Raw genomic sequence first — 26,847 nt, forward strand, 5'->3', positions numbered from 1 at the left:
AGCTCAAGGAATGTTTTCTCCATTCTTTATAACTTGTGAGTACACTGCTATTTCTCTCTCTAGCTGTGTGTAGGAGAGTATATAGTGAACACTAAAGTAGGTAGGCAATGGCACCCCACTCCAGAACTCTTGCCTGGAAAATCCCAGGGACAGAGGAGCCTGGTAGGCTGCAGTCCATGGGGTCGCTAGGAGTCGGACACGACTAAGCGACTTCACTTTTCACTTTCATGCACTGGAGAAGGAAATGGCAACCCACTCCAGTGTTCTTGCCTGGAGAATCCCAGGGACGGGGAGCCTGGTGGGCTGCCGTCTATGGGGTCGCACAGAGTCGGACACGACTGAAGTGACTTAGCAGCAGCAGCAAGGTAGGTAGGACCAATAAAGGAAAACAGCTTAGTCATGCTAACTACCTCTTAGGAGTCTGGGTAAGAGAATTCAAACTTTGTACTAAATGACACAGTGGCTCATCTATGTCTTTCAATAGCCTATGTACTCCTGGTGCCACACCACTGGCAGTGGTTGTATCGTCCTTCAGTGGGTGTGCCCCAGTGGGACTGGGGGTCCTTTACCCTGCGGAAGAAAGGCTGAGTGCACTTCCTGCATGATGGTGAAGTTTCCTGAGTCGTAGCTCCGGATCACAGCCCGAAGCAATCCTTCCACAGCTGCGTCCCAGGAGCCCGCTTCCTGGCTTAGCACTGCCAAGGTCAGGTCATGGCAAATGTGGAGCAGAAGCTGGAGAGAAGAGCCAGAGTCTCAGGTAAACATCTTTGCACAGCAAGGACTGGGATGACACCAGAAATGCTCCTATTTACAGCATTTGGGAAGTACACACAGTTCACATTTAAGAAAAGTCCTCCTATCCCCACCACACATTCTTACTTCCTCATTGGAAACATTCATATTTAGTTGCATAGCAGTATACAGTCTAGTTTTAAAGTCTGTTCAGGCTAAGAAAATGCCTTGATATTTGCATTTAATTAAAACAAAAAGTGAGTTTCTGGAACTAAAAGCTTTATAAATAAAAGAAAATCTGGAGTGTAATTAAGAAAATTTTCAATTTTAAGTGTGCAGTTTGATGAGTTCTGACAAGCATATGTATATATACATACATTTAGTCTAACCACCACCAAAATCAAGACATAGGATATGATATTTTCACTTTAAACCCCTTTGCAGTCAACTCCCCTCTCCCCATCCCTTGGCAACCTCTGATCTAGTTTTTGCCAGTATCATTTTGTCTTTTCTAGAATTCATATGAATGGAACAGTAGAGTCTGTAGTCTTTTGTGACTTGACTCTTTGACTTATCATAGTGCTTTCAAGATTCACTGATATTCTTTTTGCATTTGTAATTTGTTCCTTTTTATTGTTGTATAGTATAGTTTTCCACTATACAGAAATACTATAGTTTGTATACCCATTTGCCAACTGATGGACATTTGGGTTGTTTCTGTTTGGCTATATGAACCAATCTGCTATGAACGTTCCTGTACTAGACTGTGTAGACACCTGAGTTCACTTCTTTTGGTGAAACATCTATGCAGTGGGGTTGCTTGGTCATCGTGCGTATATGTTTAATTATAAGAAACAGCCACACAGTTTTCCAAAGTGCTATATACTACTTGAAAACATCTCGTTCCTCAAAAATATAATAATGTTTTCTCATTAAAAAAAGTGGATAAACTGAGATGTTTTCATAGGATGAGTAGAGCAGCTGTAATGAATCAATTTGTTCTCTTCCTATCAATATGGACAGATTTTATAAACAAGGGTCACATAAGCAAGCCACAAAATAACACATGGTCTGATGCAGGGCATGGTCTGATGCAGGGGCTAGAATGTTGGTGAGCTAGGGCAGGGGAATGGGACTGGGCAAGGGAACACTGAGGGACTTCAACTTGGTTGTATTTCTTTAACTAAAAGCAAAATATACAAAACCAAACCAAAAGACTGTGAAGCAAAAATGACAGAATATGAATATCTATTAATTCCAATTGATGGGTACTTATTATCTGCTTTTTTTGGTTGTTGTTTTCAGACTGTTTTTTTTTTTAATTTAGAAGGGAATGCCGATCAAAGACTTAACTTCAGAGATAAAGGGCTCTAATTACCCTGAAGGGATCTTTCCACTTTCCTGGGCCTGGCTTAGTCTTTTCTGAAATGCAAACTGGCATTCTACATGTTTCCTTATTATACTAGACAGGGGTTAGCGAAGTCTTACTACTGAGTGACTAATATCAGAAGCTCAAGCAGAAGGCATACCTGTTTGGAGGGAGTGTTACTTGTAGCAGATGGGTACTTGATATTTTGCAGCTGCTGAAATGCTGCCTGGTACTGCTCTGGGGAGTCGAGACCGAAGGTGCTCTTCCATACTGCAGTCACCCTCTCCACAAAGGACCCTTCGCTGTCTGTGGGCCAATCATTGTAAGAAGAAAAGGAGCTTTTGCCCTCAGAGAGCTGCTTTTCCTCCAGGTGCTTGGACAGTAGCTCAAGAAGGCAAAACACCAATCTCTGACCCTGAAGCCCAAAATCAAAGGAGAGGAACTGTTATACAGGGAAATGCTCCATTATCTAGGACTTTCCCCAGTCCCTCAGATTCTCCCCCTCTGCATCTGCAGCAACCATACCCTCTCAGTGGGCTGCCAACCCAACGTGAGTCTTGTGTGAAGGGGTGGAGTAGAGGGAAGAGGTGATCTAATAGATGATTTTTCTAGGATCTTTGGGATCCTAGCCTTTTTGGGAATTCCTACCCATACAATTCTTAGAGCTCAAGCAACTATATTTTATAACATGAAACCCTAACTATAGCCCTACTCACTGATATTTAAGCCACTTAAGATTTGTGGCCAGTGTGAGAAAAGATCGGCTGGACTCATCTAGTTCCTTCCTCCGCCCAGACTTCAGATGAAGGAATACAAAAGTTAAAGCATCATGGGCAGAGTGCTGGAGCAGACGAGCTGTGTGGGTCTGAGACCTGGGGCAGTGGTCAGGGGCTACATCCAAGTGGGTTTAACAGAGGGAACCAACTGGAATAGAACAGAACACAGACAAAAGGCCTAGTCTTCTTGCTTTGTTAAGGATAGTAAGAGGAAAAAAAGAAGTGCTAAATAACCATTCTGGAAACTTTTTTTGTGGTGGTGGTGGATAAATTAATCTCCCTCTGTTTGGTCACTCTGCAAATAATGTGCCATGTGATACTATCTTTGAAGATGTTCCACTTTTGCCTCCACTTTTGTTCTGCAGTTCCCAGAAAGCTACCTCTTCACCTAGTATTTTTCTTGGGCTTTGAACATTTAGCTAGGAACTGTCGTTAGGCCCAGTTATTCTACTGAAGGGACAGAGGAACTAAAAAAGTTCATATAATATCTGACAAGCAAAATTTTCTAAAATGAATCAAATGTTTACATGTTTTCAAAACTCGTTTTTGCTGAGGCTTTTAAGATAATCGCAGTGTTGATATATTGAAAAAGACAGTGTTGATATGTCGAAAAAGACATAAATTGAAAAAGTTACTGATTTTTTAACCAGATGGGAACAAAAGATTTAATGAAAAAAAAATTTTTTTTTTAAATTTGGCTGCGTCGAGTCTTAGTTGTGGTTACACGGATCTTTCGTGGTACGTGGACTCTAGTTGTGGCGCGCAGGCTCAGTACTTGTGGTGCGCAGGCTCAGTACTTGTGGCGCGCAGGCTTAGTTGTTCTGTGGCATGTGGGATCTTAGTTCCCTGACCAGGCATAGAACCCGCATATGCTGCATTGCAAGGTGGATTCTTAATCACTGGACCACCAGGGAAGTCCCTAACAGAATGTTTTGATTTTACCCAAATTCACTATGGCATGCAGCTGAGGAGGGCTTCTACAGGCAGAGCACGGTGATTTCTGTTAAAGCTGATCCATCTCCCTCTTCAAAGCAGACCCTCTCCCTCTTCAAAGCGGACCCTCTCCCTCTTCAAAGCAGACCCTCTCCCTCTTCATTTTTGTGCTGATGACATCAGTGAAGAAAGCACAGGGGCTGAGCTGACTAAAGGGATATTCAACTGCTAAGCAATGAGAATCACTGTCGAGAACCACACTATCTCTTACTCTGAATATGGCAATTGCAAGCCCCAGGGTACTTCAATGGGATAGTATGGCCAGGGCTTGCTGGATACTTCTAAGAATACCTGCCAGATTGGTTCAGCTTGTGCAACTGGGTAATGCACTTGGAATATGACTGGAGAGGACCCGGGGCTCCCTCCTAAAAGCAGGAGAGGCAAAAAGACTGACCTTTAGACTTGTGTGGAGCTGCAGGGCCTCCTGGGCTCCCACCCAGTTCCGGGCCAGAAGCAGTTCTTGGGCACATCTTAGAGCCAGGGAAGCTGACAACTCATTCTCTCCCACGATGGAGGCCAACTCTGCTGCCGTCCTAAGTGATGCCGCATCCCCCTTTTTGGCCAGAACTTTGGCTGCATCATAAGCTGAAGTGGCCCCTAAATAGCTAAGATACAAAAGAAAAATCAAACATAAAAAGACTGCCTACTCCTGCTCCCCAGAGGGTCAAATCATTTCTTTCTGTCCACTCTGACTTGCATGGCTTCCTATGGTCCTAGCTGTGTCTCTGTCTGAGGCTGTCCCTGAGAAGGCTGAGGCTAGCATGGCAGAGAAACAGGCAGCATCATGGAGGTTAAGGACATAGAGGAACCCCAGCAGTCGCTGAGTTGAACCCAAGCTAAAGAGTCATTCCCTCCCTTTTTCCAAATTTAATGATGCAAGACATCCCTGAAGAAAGGAGTAACTTCTGAATCCGCTACTAGGATTTCTTGAATAGCTATGGTGACTTATGTAAATACCAAGTAGGTAGACCTTGCTGAATCTTAATGAAGCTGGATTTAATAGACATATGCTTTTTAATTTGCTAGTCACTTCACCCCCACCTCTAAACTTACTTCCACTCTTGTCCTGCTCTTTGCAGAAGCTCTTCTCTGTCTGGGTGCACTCAGACTTACCATTTTGCTGCTAAGGCATAGTGGCCGTCTTTTTCTAGGATGGCTCCCCAGCTGAGGTACAGGTCTTTTATGATTGGGTCCTCTGGGCGCAGCCGGGCCTTAGCAATTGCAAGAGCTTCCCTAAAGGAAAGAAGAGGTAATGAGCCAATCTGAAAAAAGTGCTAGGAGCTGGTTGGAAGATAGGATAAGCCTTCTCTGTGGTCTGTCTTACTCCAACTTCCCATAAAACAACTGTATTCCTGCATTTCAGGGCAAGTTAGAACACGCAAGCTGCACTTTTCACCCGTTCTTCACCTAGGTCAGCGGTACTTAAAGTGTTGTCTGTGAATTCCAAGGCCCTTTCAGGGGGTTCACGAGGTCAAGACTATTTTCATAATAATGTCGAGATTATTTGCCTTTTCTTACTGTGTTGACATTTGTACTGATGATGCAAAAGCAATGGTGGGTACACTGCTGGCACCCAGAGCAAGGATCCAGGAGGTAGTGGCTCTTATAGTTGTTTTTTTTAAAGGTAAATTTCCTTGAAAAATGATTAATTTCACTAAATGTCAGGTTAATATTGATGGAACCTCATTACTTCTCATTACTTCTTGAAAGAATGACTAACATACAAACGATAGTTACTTAGCGTTGAATATCTGGCAGATGTTTTCTCAAAAATGAACAAAGTAAGCCTATCATTTCATGGAAACCAACCAAAAGAGTACTGTTGCCAGTGATAAAATCTGAGCTTTCAAGTGAAAATTAGAGTTTTAGGAATCTTGTCTCTCTCACTGGGAACCTGACAGCTTCCCCAAAGTTAGAAAGGCTTTTCTGATGAAGTAAGGAATGTCATTTTTTTTATATATTTTAATGAAATGCATTACCATTTGGAGGATCTGTGTAACTCACTCAACTACTATTTTCCAAATGACATACAACTTCTGGTTTGCATCCAACCTAAAGTTGTAGCTGGAGTCAGTGTTTTAGACTAAAGTGATTTAGACAGAGCAATATTAAGAAGACCTCTATTTCCAGCCATGACGGGGTGATAACTAAGACCATATGTATTCTCCTGTCACAAAATTAAAACACTGGAGAAAATAGGTACAAAACCAAGTGTTTGCAAACACTGGACACGAGGCAGCACAGGACTTTCATCCTGGAGAAAAGAAAACATGCTGTGAGCTCAATCCTGGCCCTGGCCCTGGCTTTCTGCCTAAAACCATCTTCCCAGAAGAAACCCCAGCAGAGCCTCCACAGTTAGGGCTGAATGGAGACAAAGCAGTTGGGATTTGTGGGGCGGGACAGTAAGAAGCAAGAAGCTGTTCAGAGAAAGAGCTCCACAGTGGTGCTTATGTATACTGTTGAGTCTCTGGTTTAAACACAAAGCTGTACATGGAGGAAAGGCCTTAAGGCTGGGCAAAGAATAATCAGGGAAACATAAGCTGACTAATTCCTAGGGCTCATTCAGGGCAGGAGACATACAAGTTTTGACCACCCTGACATCTAATTCTGATTTGTTGAATTACACAACGCATTCAGTAAAGATACTAGAAGGTAGGAGGGCAAACTAATTCTAGTGTATGGATTTTTCTGCACCTGCCCTAAGAAAGCTTAAAAACAGCCATGAGAAGATCAAGCTGATCTGCAGGGAACTTGACGGCTTGCCAAAAGTGTCCAACATGCTCTAAAGGAAGACAACAAACCAGAAGAGGATAAACAAAAAGAAAGTCTCATCAAAGCCATATGAAATGGCTGAAAAATCAGTGGTGGATAAAGTCCTACAAACAGGAAAAAAAAAATCCTATGTAGCAAAGATAAGAATAAATACAGTAGTCAACAGTGCAAGCCAAGAAAAAATGGAATGATATCTGTGATGCACAGAAAGACAAAACCTTAGAAACCTAGAAGTCTACACCCACTGAAAGATTCTTTAAAATAATGTCAAAATTAAAGACTTTTACAGACAAACAAAAGTTGATGGAGTATGTCACCAGTGGAATCACACTAGAAAAAAAATGTTGGAGTTCATCAGGTGAAGAAGGAATTGATAACAACTGAAACTTTGGATCTACATAAGAGGATGGCTTCAGCAATACGTGAACTGTGAACTTCCAGATGTTCAAGCTGGTTTTAGAAAAGGCAGAGGAACCAGAAATCAAATTGCCAGTATCTGCTGGATCATGGAAAAAGCAAGCGAGTTCCAGAAAAAACATCTATTTCTGCTTTATTGACTATGCCAAAGCCTTTGACTGTGTGGATCACAATCAACTGTGGAAAATTCTGAAAGAGATGGGAATACCAGACCACCTGACCTGCCTCTTGAGAAACCTATATGCAGGTCAGGAAGCAACAGAACTGGACATGGAACAACAGACTGGTTCCAAATAGGAAAAGGAGTACGTCAAGGCTGTATATTGTCACCCTGCTTATTTAACTTATATGCAGAGTACATCATGAGAAACGCTGGGCTGGAAGAAGCACAAGCTGGAATCAAGATTGCTGAGAGAAATATCAATAACCTTAGATATGCAGATGACAGCACCCTTATGGCAGAAAGTGAAGAGGAACTAAAAAGCCTCTTGATGAAAGTAAAAGAGGAGAGTGAAAAAGTTGGCTTAAAACTCAACATTCAGAAAACGAAGATCATGGCATCCGGTCCCATCACTTCATGGGAAATAGATGGGGAAACAGTGGAAACAGTGTCAGACTTTATTTTTGGGGCTCCAAAATCACTACAGATGGTGACTGCAGCCATGAAATTAAAAGATGCTTACTCCTTGGAAAAAAAGTTATGACCAACTTAGCATATTGAAAAGCAGAGACATTACTTTGCCAACAAAGGTCTGTCTAGTCAAGGCTATGGTTTTTCCTGTGGTCATGTACGGATGTGAGAGTTGGACTGTGAAGAAAGCTGAGTGCCGAAGAACTGATGCTTTTGAACTGTGGTGTTGGAGAAGACTCTTGAGAGTCGCTTGGACTGCAAGGAGATCCAACCAGTCCATTCTGAAGGTGATCAGCCCTGGGTGTTCTTTGGAAGGAATGATGCTAAAGCTGAAACTCCAGTACTTTGGCTACCTCATGCGAAGAATTGACTCATTGGAAAAGACTGATGCTGGGAGGGATTGGGGGCAGGAGGAAAAGGGGACGTCAGAGGATGAGATGGCTGGATGGCATCACCGACTCAATGGACGTGAGTTTGAGTGAACTCCGGGAGTTGGTGATGGACAGGGAGGCCTGGTGTGCTGCAAATCATGGGGTTGCGAAGTCAGACATGACTGAGCGACTGAACTGAAGAGTATGGAAAATGTTGGGAATAACTATATGGGCAAAAATAAGAAAATGTTTAAAAACTTAAAAAGACAACTCATTGTTTAAAGCAAAAATTCTAACACTGTTATGTGGGGTTATAACATGTGCATAGTATGTCAAATATACGAGAGCAACAGTGGAATGGAGAGGAAGAAAGAAAGAAGTGTGACATATGCAAGAACTGGTACAATATTATTGGAGGTAAACTGATAAATTAGAAATGCTCATCATAAATCCTAAAGTAACCATTAAGAAAATAAAGGATTATAGCTGAGAAGCCAGTATTGGAGATAAAAAGAGTCTGAAAGAAAGGAGGAAAAAAAAATAGCAAGATGGTAGACTTAAATCAGTCACACCAATATTTACGTTAAAACACTGCAATTAAAAGGTAGAGACTGTCAGCCTAGATAAAAAAAGAAAACCCAGTTGTATGCTGTGTGTAAGAAATATTATGAGAACTTCCCTGGCGGTCCAGTGGCTTAGACTCTGAGCTCCCAATGCAGAAGGCTGGCGTCCGATCCCTGGTCAGGGAACTAGATCCCACGTGCAGCAACTAAGACCCAGTCTTAGTTGTCAAATAAATTAAAAAAAATACTAATAAAAATTTTAAAAGAAGACATATTTTGTTGCTTTTGTTTTCTGTACTTACATACGTATTGCAGTGAAACAGTATTAACTTGAATAGCATCAGTCTCAGAGTGGTTACTGCTAGAGAAGGGATGAGGACAGAACTGGGGAAAGGCAATTCAGCCACGTCTGGAATACTACTTCCTTCCCAGGTTAAAAAATTTCTTTTTTTAATAATTCATTAAGTTGTTAATTTGTATCATGCTGTTTTCTCTATTTGTGATACTTTATAGAGAAATTTAAAAAAAGACCAGTGGCAAATATTGCTGAGAGTTAACATTTTGTTAAGTATAGGTGGTGGATGTGTTGATGTTGTTAAGCTAGTGAACATAATATTTGTATACATTTGAGATGTTTAATTACGGTAAAGGTTTTATGGTGGTGGTCAAGAAACAGAACTGTTATATAGGTTAATTTCATATCACATCCAACTGTTAGTTCAACTGTTGGGTCATACAGACCTGTAGAAATGGTTTGACTTGAGCAGCTCCACAGCTTCATACACTTTGTGGATAGAAAGCAGGTGAGAGGCAGCCTTGACATACTGGTCCTGAAAACATAGTTGTTTGGCAAAAGCTTCCACAGCCCATACCCACACATGGTAACCGGCTTTAGGAATAAAAAAGAAAATGCTTGTTGTTAGTCACTGCATTAAGCAGAACATTTAGATAGTAATTAGTTGCTGTTATGGTCATTTGTTTCATCTATCTCTCCCCATCCCTATACCTTGAAATGTAAATTGTTTCTTTGATTATGCAATACATAAAAAAGTAGTACAACATTCAAATGTACAAGAGTATGGAAGGCAGACAGTGCTTACCCTTGTTTGGGTGTATGCAGACTGAGTGAAAAAGTGCATGAGAGAAGCTTCTAGGGTGCTGATAATGTTACATTTCTTGATATAGGTGCTAGTTAACAAGGGTGTATTCAGTTAGTGAAATTCAGGTACACTCATGACCTGTGTACTTCTCTCCCTCTCTCTGGCATACTTGAATAAAAAGCTACAAAATGTGGCATGGCATAAAAAATTTCCTTGTTATCCTGGAGTTGTCCCAGGCCCCAGACTTGTCCAAATTCCTTTCCCTAGAGACAACTATTATTCCTGGTTTCTTTTGAAACCTTTGGCAACAGTCTATGAATATACAACCACACATGTATAAATGACAGTATTAAATATTATGTTGTGCATCTACACCTAGATTCTTCTCACTTACTAAACTTTGGAGCTCCATTCTATATCAGAATACTCAGAGCTGACTCAGTTTTTTGTTATCGGAAGGAGTTTCTACTGTATAGAAATACAAGATTTAACCAGTGTTATACTGACAGACATCGAGGTTCTTGTGATCTTTGCTGTTACAGATACTGCTGCAATCATGGTCCATGTTATCTGTCATTTTGCATGTGTAGGTACAGTTAAATTCCTACAGTTAGAACTGCTGAGTCAAAGGGAATGTGGATTTTAAACTTAATCATAGTTGGCCAAACTGTCTTTCAAGACAATGTCTATCTTTAGTGGATGTACCCTAGAGAGGCTAGAGCTTTTGTGGTAAAGAACATACCGACTGGTGCCATAGCCACGAGATTGTCTGTCAGCTCCCCTCTTTCTGCTGCAGTCTGCAGAACACCTTTTAGATCTCCTTTCCAAAGCATGAGCTGGTGAAATAACTCGGGGTGGCCATTTTCCAAGTGACTTTTTCCTGTTTGGAGGAGAAATAATATTTGGAAGATGTTTCAGAAACATTTGTCTGTACTGTCTTCTAGAAAAAGAAAGGCAGGATCAAAGACAGGAATAAATTTCTAGAATATGTAGTCACTGGCTGATGGGTAAGTCACTTCCCAGAGTGTTTGTAATGGGGCCTGACGCCCACTCAGGCATCTGTCCACCCACCCACTTTCACTTGTACTCAGTCACTCAGAATGAACACCAAAGTTTAGGGTCCTGTGATAGATGTGAGCAAGGGGTATCTGAACTTGCAAACAGAAGTCAAAGCCTAGTTAGCTGACATGTAAAACTAGTCATTACCATGCCACAAGATGGGAGCCATAAAAGTACATACAAAGTGTTAGGAAAACATAAAGATGGACAGGATGTGTTGACTGGACTTGCCTCACCTTCAACCTCAATCATTCTGTACAGGGTAGCCCTGTCTGTGAAAAGCCCCAGGTGAAATCTTTCCTCAAGATCAGTAGACACATCCTCGTTTGGCCCTGCTAATTCAAAAAGACCAAAATTCAGATGAAAGTGATTTAATACATTACTGTTTTCTGTTCAGTTAATTCTGATTGTATGTCTGTAATGCCCATTTCAGATTCTGAGACAAAGAGTCCTGTGCTCTTGTGTACCCTAACAGAGACCCCTACTGATAGCAAAATATGAAAATACTTCAGGCTTTTTAGGCTCAGTCTTGGCAAAATCCAGTAAGACAGTTTAGTTTGAAGTTTGCTCAAAGGAAAATTTGGGGGTGGGGAGGAAGGAGGAATGTTAAAAAATCAACTGCAAATTCAGTGCATTTAAATGCAGTAAAAAAAAAAACCAGACCAAAAAAACTAACAAGCAAAGTCTGTAATGTAAACTAGAATCTTCCACAGAGGGATTCAATATAGACTGTTTTTGAAAAAGGCAACTGAATGATAACAGAGTGGCTTCAGGGGAGAAACGGAAGAGTGGGATGAGGGATGGGAAGGAGATTTATTTTCTCTTTATACTGTTTGAATTTCGTTTTATCATGTGCATCCCTTTTCAACACATAAAATTCAAAATTAAAAAGAAAAATAGTTGCTGTAATGTCAGAATAACACACATTAGTGAGGGCATTGAAAAGTTAAAACCAAAAAACCTATAAACAAAAATTGCCATCAAAAATTTTTGAAAGAACTGCCATATTAAGGGTATATTTCCAATAAACAAATGATGTTCTTTTCTACGTGTACATGCTGTTTACTGGGGAAAAACAGTTGATGGAACTGACTGATAGCGAGATATTTACGCCATTATACCAATTCCAGCACACAGATGGCTGGCAACAACCTGACAACAGAGAAGCAGAGCATTATGTCTCCAAGGCACTGGGGAACGTTGATAGCGGTCAGAGTGCAGAGCTGCAGCAGGCATGATGCAGAAACACAACAGTTTTGGACATCTGTTGCCTCATCCATTAAACATCCAAAAAAGCACGTATGTGCCAGTTCTCAGAAGACTACGGATGGGCCAGGGAAGTTTATTTCTATACCTCTGGAGTGTTTGGCGGTGGCTAATACCAAACAGTCCTGATGAAGCTCCTCTTTGGATCTGTGGTCCAGACTTGTACTCAGTGGAAGCATGGAACGAGCTTTTCGCTTCTTGGTTAAGGCTTCTGAAATGTAATACAAGTACAGACCATCTGAAGAAGAACTGATTATAAACCCCAAACTGAATGCATGTCCACTGTGTATGCAACCCACTGGAGGAATACTGCTGAGTGGAGAACGTTCCCACTTTTAGAAGGAAGCTTTCACATTAAATTAGTAGTAGCTGGGGGTAGTGTTTACAACACACACGGAGTCCCTGTGAAAGCTCTGAACCAACATCAACAACTACAAAATGACAGTTCTTCCAAGTACTAAAAAAACGACCCCAAATCAAAACACAAATATTTAAAACCTAAAATAAAACCGAAACCCATACTCTGTTGAGTTTTCATTTACATGTAATGAGGATGCTTTAACAAATTATTTTAGTTATTAGATACCAACCTGGCTTCTCTTTAGGTACCTCCTTTTTCAGTAAAGTGACTTTGTTATTAATGGTGCTTTTTGACTTTTCAAAACCTAAGGCTGCTGGAGTGCAGATAATTGGTTCTTTAGAAACTATATTATGGGGAGAAAGAAAAAAGTTTGGATGAAAACAATGTAGAATCTAGTTCTTTTTAAAAATTAAGAGCTATCCCAGTCTTTACAGTGTGATTTTATCTATTACCCCAAATATAAGATGAAATATTTCAGACAGGAAGCATGGGTAGTCAGTCTCCCTTTCCCCACCTCTCAAACTGCCTTCCAGGAATCTGTAGACTAATTGACCTAAGGAAAATTATAAAGATTCTAGCCATCACAACTTTAAAAACTTACCCTTACTTGTGAGGTTCTATGTATACACTGCCCCAGCTTCACTCTGTTCCACAGTTTTATCTGCCCAGGTTGATAAGTTTTCTCTAGAGGACTTTACTATTTCCACCCCAATCATCCATTAGATTCCCTTAACACTACAAAGGTAGACCTGACTTAGTTTCCTGGTCAGGACTATTAAGTGCAAGAGAGTGAAACATGAGATTCGGCTACATACCCGCTGCGGTGACACCACAGGGTGGCTCTGGCTCACGGGCTTCCTCCTCAGTCTCCTGGTCTGACACGCCATTTTCAATAGGGCCCAGGCTCTCCTTTACACTCTCTTCTTCATTCCCATCACATAATTCTTGCCTTACAGGCACTCTCAAGGTGGGCTTTTTCTTCTTTTTGGGCTTTGGTTTAGGTTGAGAGAGCCGCTTTTTCTCTAATTCAATACTTTTCTTGCCTATAGAAATCACAGTTCAGAAAAGGATAAATTAAAGTATATATTTGGGTTAAAAGCACTCTAGGAAATAAACTTCAAAACCTTATTGCTCTTCTTTTTGATAACATTCTTACCTTTCCCCCCACTTCCCAATGAAGTCTTATATTATCAAAATGTTAACCAAACCAAACCCTTTTCAGATTTCATTAAATCATAAACACGATGCCCATTTACCCCTGAATACTTTAGTGTATATCCTACAAACAAGGACATTCTCCTACATCATCACAGCACAACCATTCATATCAGGAAATTAACACTGATAGATTATTCATTCCCACTTCATTCAAGTTCTACCAGTTACACCAGAAGTGTCCTTTATAGCAAAAGGAAATCACTCCAGGACTACATGTTGCACTGGCTTGTTACATCTCTAGTTTCCTTCAGCCTAGAACAGGTTCAGATTTTATTTTGACTTTCATGACTAAAAACTCATGAAGATCACAGGATATTTTGTCTGATTTCCCTCAAATTGGGTCTGCCTTATGTTTTGCATGATTAGGTTACACACTTTCAGCTGCAATACAAAGCAGTGAGGCTGTGTTTATCCTGGTGCAGCCTGTGAGGTAGCACATAATTTCTATTTGTCTCATTATTTGTGCTTCACTTTGATTACTTGGTGTGCTTCCCTTGTAGCTCAGTTGGTAAAGAATCTGCCTGCAGTGTGGGAGACCCAGGTTTGACCCCTGGGTCGGGAAGATCCCCTGGAGAAGGAAACGACAATCCACTCTAGTATCCTTGTCTGGAAAATCTCATGGATACAGGAGCCTGGTGGGCTGCAGTCCATGGGATTGCAAAGAGTCGGGCACGACTGAGCAACTAACACTTACTTACTTGACTACTTGAATAAGGAGGGCGGCACCTTGCAGCTTTGTCCCCACTAGTTGTACTAAAAATTGTTACTGTGATTATGGCCAAATGGCAATGTTCAGTTCCATCGTTCAGTCTACACTTACTAGGTGGCCTTCTGCTGAAAAGAACTTTTACTTCTCTCTATTTATTTAGACTCTTCATTTATTTTTGTCAGTATGGACTCAAGAATTCCTATTTAAGGTTTTAATCCTTTACTATTACTTATTTACTTTGAAAGCTTTTATCTTTTGATTTCAAGTCATCTTACTGAGATATAATTTAACACAAGAAAAAATACCAGATTTTTAAACATTTTTATGAATTTAGACAGATGTATAGTCAGGTAACCCACCACCACAAATAAACTGTTGCCATTATTTCAAAATGTTCCCTCATGCCTCTTTGTAGTAGATTCCCCTCCTCCCTGAGCCCCGGGCAGGCATTGATTTGCTATCCCTGTAGCTTAGTTTTGTCTGTTTTAGAAATTCATATGATTTACAACTACATTTCATGCTCTATATTAGTACTATACAGTGTTCAGTCTTTTCTGCCAGGCTTACTTTGCTAGGCATAATCGTTGAGATTCACCCATTTTGTTGTATTTATAAGTAGCTACTTGCTTTTTATTGTTGAATAGTTCCACTATAGGATATATACCACAGTTTATTTACCAGCTGACATTTGTGTTGTTTCTGGTTTGTGGCAATTACAGATTAAACTATAAGGATTCTTTTATAAGTCTTTATGTGGATGTATTGTTTCATTTCTTGAGTACATTTCTAGTTGTTTATATAGCCTGTTTAGTTTTCTAGCTATTTCTGGTGGGCGGGAAATTCTGGTTCCAGTTAGTCTCTTATAGCCAGAAGTGAAATTTTCCTGTTAATTATCTTCAAGTTCAGATTATCCCACATTTGGGTAGCCAGCCCCTTCAAGCTGGTTTCTTTGTCCTTTTGATGACCTCAGTTATACTTTAGTGGCAAATGATGCTGCAGACTTATCTTACATTTTTTCTGCCTAACCTGGAACTAGCCATTTCTCCAAGAAGCCCTGGTAGGTTCCTTTTAAGAGACTGATATTTAGAAAACAAGATCTGGGTGCTAGGTATACTTGTTACTATTCAGGTTTGTCTTCAGACCCCTTGGGGCTACTATCCTTGCCCAGGCTTCCATTCCATTCCCACCATACTGCTCTATTGCTTTGCATGAATGTCCTCCTTGCATGACTGATAACTTACTGAAGAAAGGAAAAAGGGAATGAGGCAAGCCCTTATAGGCTCCAGGTTCTGACTGACCTTGAGGAGGTCGGGAGTGTTCCTGCATGGAAGTGAGCCATTTATACACACAGAAATCATCTGCCCCTGAGTAGATGCAATCTGGATCCAATGGGGACCACACAACGCAAAGCAGTCGACCTCGATGTCCTCGGAAATTGCACAGAGGCTCTTCCTGGAGAGTATCCCACACCTAAAACCAAAAGTCACACAAGAGAATAGATAATTTTTGGTTATTCTATTGTTTGAGGGGGGGTGGTTGGTATACATTTTTGAAAAAAAAAAAAATCTGTGTACTCTTATTTCCTCTTGTAATTTGTACTTGCAGTTTCAGAAAGTGCTATTTCCTAATGGAGGTTTCTGTATTCTGGGATATAGAGGCATTCCCATAGGAATGATTTTGAGCAAGCTTTTAATGGTGCCCTGTGGATTTCACTGTCCTGAACCAGTACTGCATGTTATCTTTGGGATGGGGATTCTGATACCTCTAATTCAGAGCCCACATCTACATGTGTGATGCAAGGGTTCTAATTTCTCACAGGTGATTCTTCTGTCTCAGGGCAAATGATCAATTTCCTCGTTATTTCCTGAATGACTCCAGTCTCCATTTCAAAGGGCAGCCAGTCATGGCTCTCAGCTCTGTGCAGACAGCTCATTTACCACTCAGTACTGAGACAGACATCCATCACTGATGATGGATCCCCAGTTGCTAAGGTCTGTTCTGGTTCTGATATCTGAAACTCACTTCACAGCTCTGGCTTGGCATCTCATCTTTACTTTTGAGAACTTGAAGATGTGAGCTACTGAGTTATTATTAGAAGTATTTTTTTCATGATTTATAGTCACCATTCTGTGATAGAACAGAATGGGAGGAGTACTTTTCACATCAACTTTAGTTTATCATACTGACAGTAGGTCAAAGTGAAATCTTTAAAAACATCAGTTTAGCTAGTTCCTATCAATATTCTCTTTCACCTAAGTTACAAAAAAACCCAAATTTACCCTGCCAAGGGCCCAAATATGTTTAATAAAATGTCTAGGACATGGGTTTGGGTGGACTCCGGGAGTTGGTGATGGACAGGGAGGCCTGGCGTGCTGCGGTTCATGGGGTCGCAAAGAGTTGAACACGACTGAGTGACTGAACCAAACTGAACTGAGAGCTCAGAAAAATCGCAGGGGAGAACAAGAAAGAGTTTCAGTTAAGAGTGAATAGTGAAGAACCCGGAGAAGGCAATGGCACCCCACTCTAGTACTCTTGCCTGGAAAATCCCATGGATGGAGAAGCCTGGTAGGCTGTAGTCCATGGGGTCGCTAAGAATCAGACATGACTGAGCGACTTCACTTTCACTTTTCACTTTCATGCATTGGAGAAGGAAATGGCAACCCACTCCAGTGTTCTTGCCTGGAGAATCCCAGGGATGGGGGAGCCTGGTGGGCTGCCGTCCATGGGGTCACACAGAGTTGGACACAACTGAAGTGATTTAGCAGCAGCAGCAGTGAAGAACCCACAGAATCAAGGATGCAATAGTACCTGAGCTGTACCATCATAGGAAGCAGATACCAGCCTTCCATCATGATGTGGGCTCCATGCCAGACTGGTGATCTTGGCTGTGTGCCCTGACAGGGTCCGGTAGGGCTCTGTAATGGTCACTGGAGATTCAGGATTGCTCTCTAAAAGACAGGGGATGATGTCATTGGTACCAATAACAACAACAAAAAGACATAAAGGAGGGTTTTAATTAACATGGCAAGAGTCAATATTTTACCACATGCTTTCTACATGATTTTCATTGGGCAACACTGTTTAGTGGTTAAGAGTGTAGGCATATCCACAGTGCCTGCCACGTGGGCTTACTTTAAGAAGTGTTAGCTATCATTCTTTCTTTCTAAAAGCCATCAAAATGAAAGTAATGCCTTTAGGATGTGATACCAAGAAGGATGTATTATCATGTATAGTTAAAAATGTGTGACCTGAATCTAGTCATAAGAATATATGAGACCAAATTCAGGACACATCTACAAAATAACCAGCTGGTATTTTTCCAAAAAAAAAAAAATCAAGATGAAAAAACAAAAAAGGCTGAGAGATATAAAGGACAATATTGGATCAACTGACAATACTAGAATAAGCATGGTAGATCAAACTATTATATTAAATTAACTGAATAATGGAATTGTGGTTATATAAGGGAATATCATTATTCTTATAAAATACACACATATTAAGGAATATGGCAGCATGACACGTGCAACACAAACACTTTGGAAAATATACACCACAGCAAAAAGCAAATACGACAAAAGGCTATAAGTTGTTGAATCTGTGAAAAGGTATATGGTAGTCCTTCATACTATTTTTGCAACTTTCCTCTAAGTGTGAATTATTTAAATATAAGAAGATAAAAATAAAATGAAGTTTTTCCTGGTCATTTTTTCCCTTTTTCTGTTATTCAGTAGATATGAAATAAGAAACAAACGAGGATGATAGTATTTCAGTAGACAAAGATCTGCACTGCTTCTAAGAATTAAGTTAATGTACTTCTGTAAGTGATGCTGGAAAAACTGGACAGCTACCTGTGAAAGAATGAGATTAAAACATTTTTTCACACCATATAAAAAAATAAACTCATGATGGATTAAAGACCCAAACGTAAAACTGGAAACCTTAGAATTCTTAGAAAGGAACTCTTTGACATAAATGATAGCAGTAGCAGTATTATTTTGGATTTGTCTTTTCAGGCAAAAGAAACAAAAGCATATTAAAAAACAAAAATTATAGCTCTTGGCAATGAAGATGGGTTATGTGTTTGTTTTTTTCTTCATATTCAGAAAAAAAGTAATTATACTTCTTTCACATTAAAAAGTAATTATACTTCTTTCACATTAAAAAGCCTTTTTTTTTAATGTGACCACTTACTGTTTCTTCTAGGTGCTAAGGAAGTTCAGAGAAGTTTCAGCCTTGTTAAGGAATAAGTTGTATGAAAATATGAAAAAGATCAACTTGCTAGGCAGGGACCAGTAGTTACCAGAACACATGCAGGTGCTGCAATTAGTGTGGGACTGAATCTGGGCTCTATCATATATGAGCTGTGGGACGCATGGAAGTGAACTAACCCCTCTGAGCCTCAATTAGGAAAATAAGATAACAAAATCTACGTCCCAGGACTGTAAGAATTAGATGAGTCACGCATGGGATGGGATGTGTGTTGTTCATGTCATACTCAAACACTGAAGGACGAGAATATAAATTGGCACCATCTTTTGGAGAGTGACTTGGCAATAACTATACTTTAGAAAATTTGGAGGAAACAGCGATGTTTATTAATGAGGGATGGGAATAAGGGAGGTACTTCACTTTCTAAGTTAACATGTATTGTCATGTTTGAAATTTTTGTTGTGTCTTAAATAAGGTGAATACATTAGTTTTGAAAGCAGAAAAATAGTAAGAGTAGTGTTTAATACCAAAAAGAAAACGGAAAATGTACAAAGACTGGAACAAAAAGTAGCTGAACACATATACCACCCCCAGTATGGAAAGAAACCAAAGTCACCTATGACAGTCTGCAGGTTGTGCACATAAATGACTGCATTGTTGGATCCAGAGGCCATCAGATAGCTCAGTTCTGGCTGGCTGCCATGCTCATGATGCCAGCTAATGGTATTCACAAGCTTATGATGCTGCTGGATGCTGCAGATCAGTTTCAAGTTAGGAAGCTTGAATATTTCTATTGATCTGGAATAAGAAACACACCAAGATAAGAAAGGATGCTCAAATTACAGTTCAGTGCAAGCAGGTATCGCCCTCATTCCATCAGTCAAAGAAAGGTGAAATGGAATAGGATAACCCTATCTAAACTGCAGAGGTTACTCTCTTACAAAAAATCAGGTACAAAAGGCAATTCTTTCAGCAGCTTTAATAAATCTCAATAACCTCTGGAAAGTTGTATTTATCATGCTCTAAAAATAATAAATGGTACCAGGGAAAAACTAAAAGAAGAATTAATAAACCAATGGCTGAAATAGTAACCATGTTACTGTGATCAACATTGGAAAGGGCAAAACAAAGCAAAACACCCTAAAAAACAAACCAAAACAAAACATTGGAAAGGATATAGTAAGACCTAAAACACTTCTGCTTTTTTTTTTTTTTTCCTTTAAAAAGAATGAAGGGAGATTTAGGGAACTTAATTCTGGAGATAAGCATTCTTTGAAGCATACTACAGCCAAAACAAGAGTAGGCAAACATTCTCTTTGAGCTATAAATATTTAATTTATTTTGCAGTTCTCAATAATGCAGAGAGCTCCTGAGGTATTTAAGGATATCAGGGATAAGTCAGAATATCAAATACAGCTAGGCTTTCCCAACTAACATTACAGATGGCATTAGCTTGTGATCAAATATATGTGCAATTACAAAGTTTTTTTTTTTTTAAAGAAACAAACACATACCCATCTTCATTGCCAAGAGCCATGATTTTGCCATCTGCTTTCCAGCTGATCTCTGTGTGTACAGGCAATTTGTACTAGAAAAGCAAAACAAATCAATCTCGACTAAAAACATTGTTCTTGCCACACAGCTTATAAATCAATGATGAAAGTGTGAGGGGAAAAAAAAAAATCAAACCCTGGTTTAAAAATGTTCTAATTACAACAGCCATTCTTATAAATAATCTACATAATTTGCCAAAGAGTTACTAAGAACAAGTATTCTAAATATGATTTCCTAACTGGGACAAAAGACAGGCCAGTGAATACTAAATGTTTGCAGTGTCTAACCTTGTGAAATGAACTTAATTAAAATGATTTTTATCCCACAGTAAGACATGAAACATGTCCACTGGCTTCGATAACATGGGGGCTGTCATCTCCTTAAAAGAAGTCATATACGCCACCATTCTTCTCTTCCCATCTTTTCTGTTTCTTTTCCAGAATTTTTTTTTTCTCTTCTTCTGTTTTTATTAGAGAATAGTTCCTTTGTTCCCCAAGGCTGCCTGGGCCCTCTTCTTTTCTTACTTGTCTCTCCACAGACCACTTCATACATGCCCACAGCTTCTTTAGCTACCACTCATATAAAGGGACTCTAAATTTCCATTTCCGGCCCAAATTCCTTATGTGAACTTCTGATCTATATTATTTAAGTCTTACAAAACTAAAAGCTTGTTAGGAACAGGAATTTTGCCTCTTTTATTCATTGTTGAATGTTCAGATAACATATAAAACATGAAGGAATATAGCCAATAAAAACAATTCAATTTATGATTAAATATTATTTTTATAACAAAAATAGCCATACAGAAATAATGAGCAAAAGTAAAAAATGCTCATTTGAAAGAATAAGGAAAACTCCACATTTATGGTTTCACTTAAAAAGACAGTTCTGGCATACAGATATATTGATACAATGGTAAAGAAAATGTGATTAAACGTGGAAATCTGGGTGAAGGATATAAGGAAATTATTTGCATTATTTTTGCAGCTTTTGTATAAATCTGTAATTATTTCACTAAAAAACAAAAATGATAATTCTGTTTTGAGCAAAATACCTAATAGTTGTACTTGGATAACATATTATAAAGTAACTTTTACAAACACCTCCCTCTGGAGAAAGTGGCAGGTGTGAAAAGGATGCTTTATATTCAAGTTCTGAAAGTTTATAATAAATAGCCATTGCAACTGAGAGAAGCCTGAAATCTGACAGCATAATGGATACCTCACATAATGGCATTTATCATGCAAGATGAGAAGATAAAACAGAGATCATGAGAAGACTTCAAATCACAAGAACTTACTTTGATTGAATTGGTGTCCCTGATGAGTTTATTGATGTCAAAGGCCTCTCCACTAAGCTTCCAAGGGTTGTGCTGTAAGACAATCCCTTCTCCTCCACAACTGTATAAAGTGAGGGAAGGTCTGTCTCCTTCTCCTACATGGAATAAGAAAAGAAAACTTACCAGTTTTGTACTTAACCAGCTTAACTGTTTGTTGCTGTAATATGACCATATTATACTGTGACATGTTTTATCTTCTGCCACTCAAAATAGTAGGGGTGCCAAAGCTGGGATCAGAAGACATGTTATCAAAGTTTTGGGGAATTTATCTTCTCTTACAGAAATAAGTACTGTCTGGCATTTAAATATATGAAGTGGCAGGACTTCCTATGACTAAATGTAAGAAGCTATTCTCAAAGCAATGATTTCTTTGGTGTTACAGTAACTTTCCTGTTTATTTTAGGAAGTAAACAGTGGTTCTGATGGGTTCTTGTAAGGACAAGTTTTATTTTCACTACTGTAGAACTGTTTGGCACAAATCAAGGATCAGCATTTGCTAAATGAATGAATGAACTACAACTACAATGCTGCTTGAGTTCTGATGACTTACACTGCAGTTATGCAGATATACAGATGTTCCACTATAGATGCTGAAGAAAAGACTACTAAAGATTTTCCTGAACACATTCAATTTATAAATTCTGCAAGACCTACCATTGTAGGAATAAGAAAGGCAAGACTGAGGGGCTAGAAAAGGGTCAGAATGTATTCATAGGCAACAGGAGATCATCTGAGAAATTTTAACCCTGCTTTAACTGTAGGTTGAAACAGATGATCCTTAACATTATAATTCTTAAAAAAATTTTTTTAAATTAAATGTTCATTTTTTTGGCCACAGCGAGTGGCTTGTGGGATCTTAGTTACCCAGCCAGGGACTGAACCTGGACACTTGGCATTGAGAGCATGCAGTCCGCACTACTGGACTGCCAAGGAATTCCCAACATTATAATTCTGATAAAATTAAAAGGTGATAGCAAATTTTAGTGAAAATTATTAGTATATTAGGTATCAGGACCTAGCGTGAGAAAACTGTATTCACAATAAAAAAATTCAGCTCAGAGAGACCAAATACTATAATTTGGAGAGGCTTATCCTAGGTGAATGGTTTCTAACTGATCACCTGTTACAACTGCCCTCACGGACCCCAGGGACATAGCAGCCTGCATAAGGAGTTACTGTACTAGAATGTTTATGACTTTTTCCAGGTTGAATATCCTAGGATTAAGTTGAAAGAGAATACTCTTATGTTTGTTAGAGAATGATCCAGACACTTACCTAGTGCCATGGCGGGTACTGGTGGTCCCCAGGCTAACGAGTACACAGTCTTCTTGTGATACGTGCTGGAAATCTGTGGAGGTCTGGGGGGAAGGGGAATTATAAACAGAAAGATTTAAAGAGGTACAGTGGAAGAGAGACCATCTTCTTTTAAAAAGTTGCCTGTTACAAACTTAGTTGCTGATATTAAAGAAAAATAACAGTACCCTTCTCCAAATAACTGATCGTAAAGAAGCAAACATTTAAATAATATACCATGTAATAAGAGCAACTAAAAAAAAGGTCCCAAACATACTTTACCTAGAAAAAAGTTATTAATATCCCTTAACTGGCCAGTTTAGGGTCATTTTCCCTATCTATTCCTGAGTTTCTCACTTCACTTAAAAGTCAAATATTCTAATATTACTGTAGTTATATACAAAAGTAAAGGCTATCACAACTTGAGAAAAACAGGACAAGACAGAAAATGCAAACTGTTCAGCCCAGAACTAAGGTTACTACTACGCATATATTATCACTATGCAAATATCTCCAACTTATATTCTAGTAAAAGACTAGAATCATTTTTGCTTACCCTGTCATTAACATCACATTCTCAAACTAAGGCTTAATTTATTTATTTTTGGCTGTTCTAAGCAGCTTGCAGGATCCTGGACCGAGGATTGAACCTATGCCTCCTGCAGTAGCAGCCTGCAGTCCTAACCACTGGACAGCCAGGGACTTCCCAAGATTTCAGAGTAGATTGGTTTTAAAGTTTTTTTCCTCTGGATTAGTATTTTTATTCTTCACAAACATTCATTTCTTCCATCCTTTCTACCTAATAATGGTTTTTATTAAAAAAATTTATTTAATGTTTTACAATTTTTTAAGATTATTTTCCATTTAGTTATTATAAAATGCTGGGTATATTCCCCATGTTATACAATACACCCTTGAGCCTTACACCCAGAAGTTTATACCTTCCCCTCCTCCATCTCTATAATCCACCCCTCCCCCCATTGGTAACCACTAGTTTGTTCTATGTATCTGTGAGTCTGCTGCTTTTTTGTTATATTCAGTAGTTGGTTGTATTTTTTAGAGTCCATATATAAGTGATATCATACAGTACTTGTCTTTTTCTGTCTGACTTATTTCACTTAGCATAATGTCCTTTACATCCATCCACGTTGCTGCAAATGGTGAAATTTCATTGTTTTCTGGCTGAGTAGCATTCCTGTGTGTGTGTGTGTACACACACATCTTTTTTATCCTTTCATCTGTTGATGGACATTTAGGTTACTCCCATACCTTGGCAATGGTAAATAATGCTGCTTTGAAGACTGGGGTGCATGTATCTTTTAGAATGAGTGTTTTTGTTTTTTTTGGATATATCTCGAGAAGTGAAATTGCTGGGTCATACGGTAGTTCGAGTTTTTGGTTTTTATTTATTTTTTAAAAAAGAAATCTTGCTCTTCAGGGTATTTTTGAAGGTTGTGGTTGATTAATGATATGTGATGTGTCCAGACAGGGCAGTGCAGTTATTACCTTTAACATATACTATACTCTGTGTGTGATTTTAGAATTCCAGTATCTGTGACTGAATGAGCTGTTGACTTCTTTATTTCCATGTATCTGACACATTTATCATGATCAGTCTAGACAATAAACCAAATTTTCTTTGGCTAAAGGAAATAGAATAAGTGTTTCTGGCTGAATACCTAGCAATATATCTACAGTAACGTCCTTCCTCCTACTATATACCTTTGCTGCTATCAGTTTGAATATTCAGCTTATAATAACCAAAAGATAGTAATTTACTAGAATTAGTAATTTTGTACTGACACAAAGCTATTTAAATTGATATATAATTTTATTTTGTTAAGTACTTCTTTGAAATAGTGTAGCCTTTAAAAAAAAAGATTAAAAATGGAGAAAAACATTTAACTGTGTATAAGTTATACATAGGGTCTTCCCTGGTGCTTCACTGGTAAAGAATCTGCCTGCCAATGCAGGAGATATAGGTTCAATCCCTGGCTTGGGAAGATCCCCTGGAGAAGGGAATACCCACTCAGTATTCTTGCTTGGGAAATCCCAAGAGGAGCCTGGTGGGCTACAGTCCATAGGGTTGCAAAAAGTCAGATATGACTTAGTGATTAAACAATAAACAACAGGTTATACACAAGTACCTAAAGAATTGGCACATGAAAAGGTGAGCTCTACAGTATAATGAATGATTCTCACTTAGGTGCAAATGATCTAGAACAGGAGTAGGCAAACTTTTTCTGTAAAGGGCCAGGTAGTCAGTGCTTCAGACTTTGTGAGTCAAGCAGTTTTTGTCACAATATCCACTTTGCTGCGTAGCACACAAGCAGATATATCCTCAGATTATATACTGAGCTAATTCCTAAAACTGAATTTCACTTGTTTCTGATACTTCTGTTAACATGGCTACTAGAAAGCTTTAAGTTGTAGACAGGGCTTGTATTTATGGCTCACAGTATAAATCTATTGGACACAGCTATTCTGAGCGCTTATCTGAGGATAAGATGCAATGAAATGAGTGCGGCAGGGCTCTAATAAAACTTAACAGACAGAGAAACTTGAATTTTATTTACTTTTCACACATGGTGAAATATTCTTGATTCTTTTTCATTGATTTTTAAAAGATAAACTATTCTTAACTCATGGGCTTCCCTGGTGGCTCAGATGGTAGAGAATCCGCCTGCAGTGAAGGAGACCCTTCATTTGATCCCTGGGTTGGGAAGATCCCTTGGAGGAGGAAATGGCAACCCACTCCAGTATTCTTGCCTGAGAAATCCCATGGTCAGAGGAGCCTGGCAGGCTACAGTTCATGGGATCACAAAGAGTCAGACACAACTGAGGGACTAAGCACTTTCTTAGCTTATGAGCCACTGTTTTCTAATTCCTGGCATAGAACAGTGCTGTCCAATAAAGTAGCCCTTAGCGAGATATGGCCCTTGAGCACTGGCAATGTGGCACATGTGACTAGGAGCTCAATCTCTAATTTTATTTAATTTCAATTACTTTAAGCATAAGTAGCCACACGTGGCCAGTGGCTACCAAACTGAACAGTGCAGGTTTGGAATCTAATCAAGCGCTCAGAATAGCTGTGTCCAATAGATTTATACTGTGAGCCATAAATACAAGCCCTGTCTGCAACTTAAAGCTTTCTAGTAGCCATGTTAACAGAAGTACCAGAAACAAGTGAAATTCAATTTTAGGAATTAGCTCAGTATATAAAAAGTACTACCTTTTAAAATATAATTAAAATAAATATTGACGCATCTTACATTCTTTCCTTTTTTGAACTCTCAAGTGTGTTCTACACTTAGCACACTTCAGTAGCCACCTGTGACTAAAGACACAGTGCTGTTCTAGAAAGTTTATAGGCAATACAGGGCAGACAAGGAATATAGGAAATACAGGAAAGAGTGAACTGAATTATAAGTCACCACAAACAATTAACTACACAAGTCCAAAATGTAGAATGTGCTAGAAAACAACTTACCTGCAATCTTCAAATTGAAAAGGCAATGTTATGGAAAGAAGTGAGGGACTATTCTATAATAAGAGACTAAAGAGACATAAAAAAATACAATGTGTGACCTCTGATTGAAAAAAGGTTTTAAAAAAAATTGCTAGCAAAACATTTTTGGCTCAACTGAGGAAATTTGTATACGCACAGGATATTACATCATATTATGGATTACTGCTAATTTTTGTTATGTGTACCAAAAGTATGGCAAAATGTTAACAACTGGTAGCTCAAGATGGAACAAACAGAGATGTTCTTTATTCTAAGCTTTTAACATTCTTGAAAGTGAAAGTGTTAGCCGCTCAGTCCTGTCTAACCCTTTGTAACCTCATGGACTGCAGCCCGCCAGGCTCCTCTGTCCATGGAATTCTACACTCAACAATACTGGAGTGGTAGCCATTTCCTTCTCCAGGGGATCTTCCCAACCAGGGATCAAACCCGGGTCTCCCACATTACAGGCAGATTCTTTATGGTCTTAGCCACCAGGGAGCCCATATAAATATCAGTCATTCAGTTGTGTCTGACTCTTTGCAACCCTATAGACTAGCCCACCATGCTTCTCTGTCCAAATACTATAGTGGGTAGCCATTCCGTT

At 39.2% G+C, this 26,847-nt stretch overlaps 1 protein-coding gene across 5 annotated transcripts in view; it reads right to left on the reverse strand.

Annotated features, from left to right (window-relative positions):
* Positions 1-26,847, reverse strand: part of GEMIN5 (gem nuclear organelle associated protein 5) — a 43,759-nt gene that overhangs the window by 7,601 nt on the left and 9,311 nt on the right. For 3 of the 5 annotated variants that reach the window (XM_061424132.1, XM_061424130.1, XM_061424133.1), the window contains exons 10-25: positions 22,718-22,800; positions 21,404-21,537; positions 20,064-20,137; positions 19,166-19,347; positions 17,146-17,285; positions 15,636-15,807; positions 13,226-13,453; positions 12,640-12,753; positions 12,138-12,260; positions 11,020-11,118; positions 10,467-10,604; positions 9,366-9,513; positions 4,984-5,103; positions 4,265-4,475; positions 2,262-2,516; positions 570-732 (exon numbers count right to left, since the gene is read on the reverse strand). In XM_061424132.1, coding sequence (XP_061280116.1) covers positions 570-732; positions 2,262-2,516; positions 4,265-4,475; positions 4,984-5,103; positions 9,366-9,513; positions 10,467-10,604; positions 11,020-11,118; positions 12,138-12,260; positions 12,640-12,753; positions 13,226-13,453; positions 15,636-15,807; positions 17,146-17,285; positions 19,166-19,347; positions 20,064-20,137; positions 21,404-21,537; positions 22,718-22,800 — 2,384 coding nt within the window. The remainder of the gene's footprint in view (positions 1-569; positions 733-2,261; positions 2,517-4,264; positions 4,476-4,983; positions 5,104-9,365; positions 9,514-10,466; positions 10,605-11,019; positions 11,119-12,137; positions 12,261-12,639; positions 12,754-13,225; positions 13,454-15,635; positions 15,808-17,145; positions 17,286-19,165; positions 19,348-20,063; positions 20,138-21,403; positions 21,538-22,717; positions 22,801-26,847) is intronic. The other 2 variants (XM_061424134.1, XM_061424131.1) reach the window with 1 other exon arrangement.

Source organism: Bos javanicus, chromosome 7 (genome assembly GCF_032452875.1).
Source record: "Bos javanicus breed banteng chromosome 7, ARS-OSU_banteng_1.0, whole genome shotgun sequence".
NCBI classification, from domain to species: domain Eukaryota; kingdom Metazoa; phylum Chordata; class Mammalia; order Artiodactyla; family Bovidae; genus Bos; species Bos javanicus.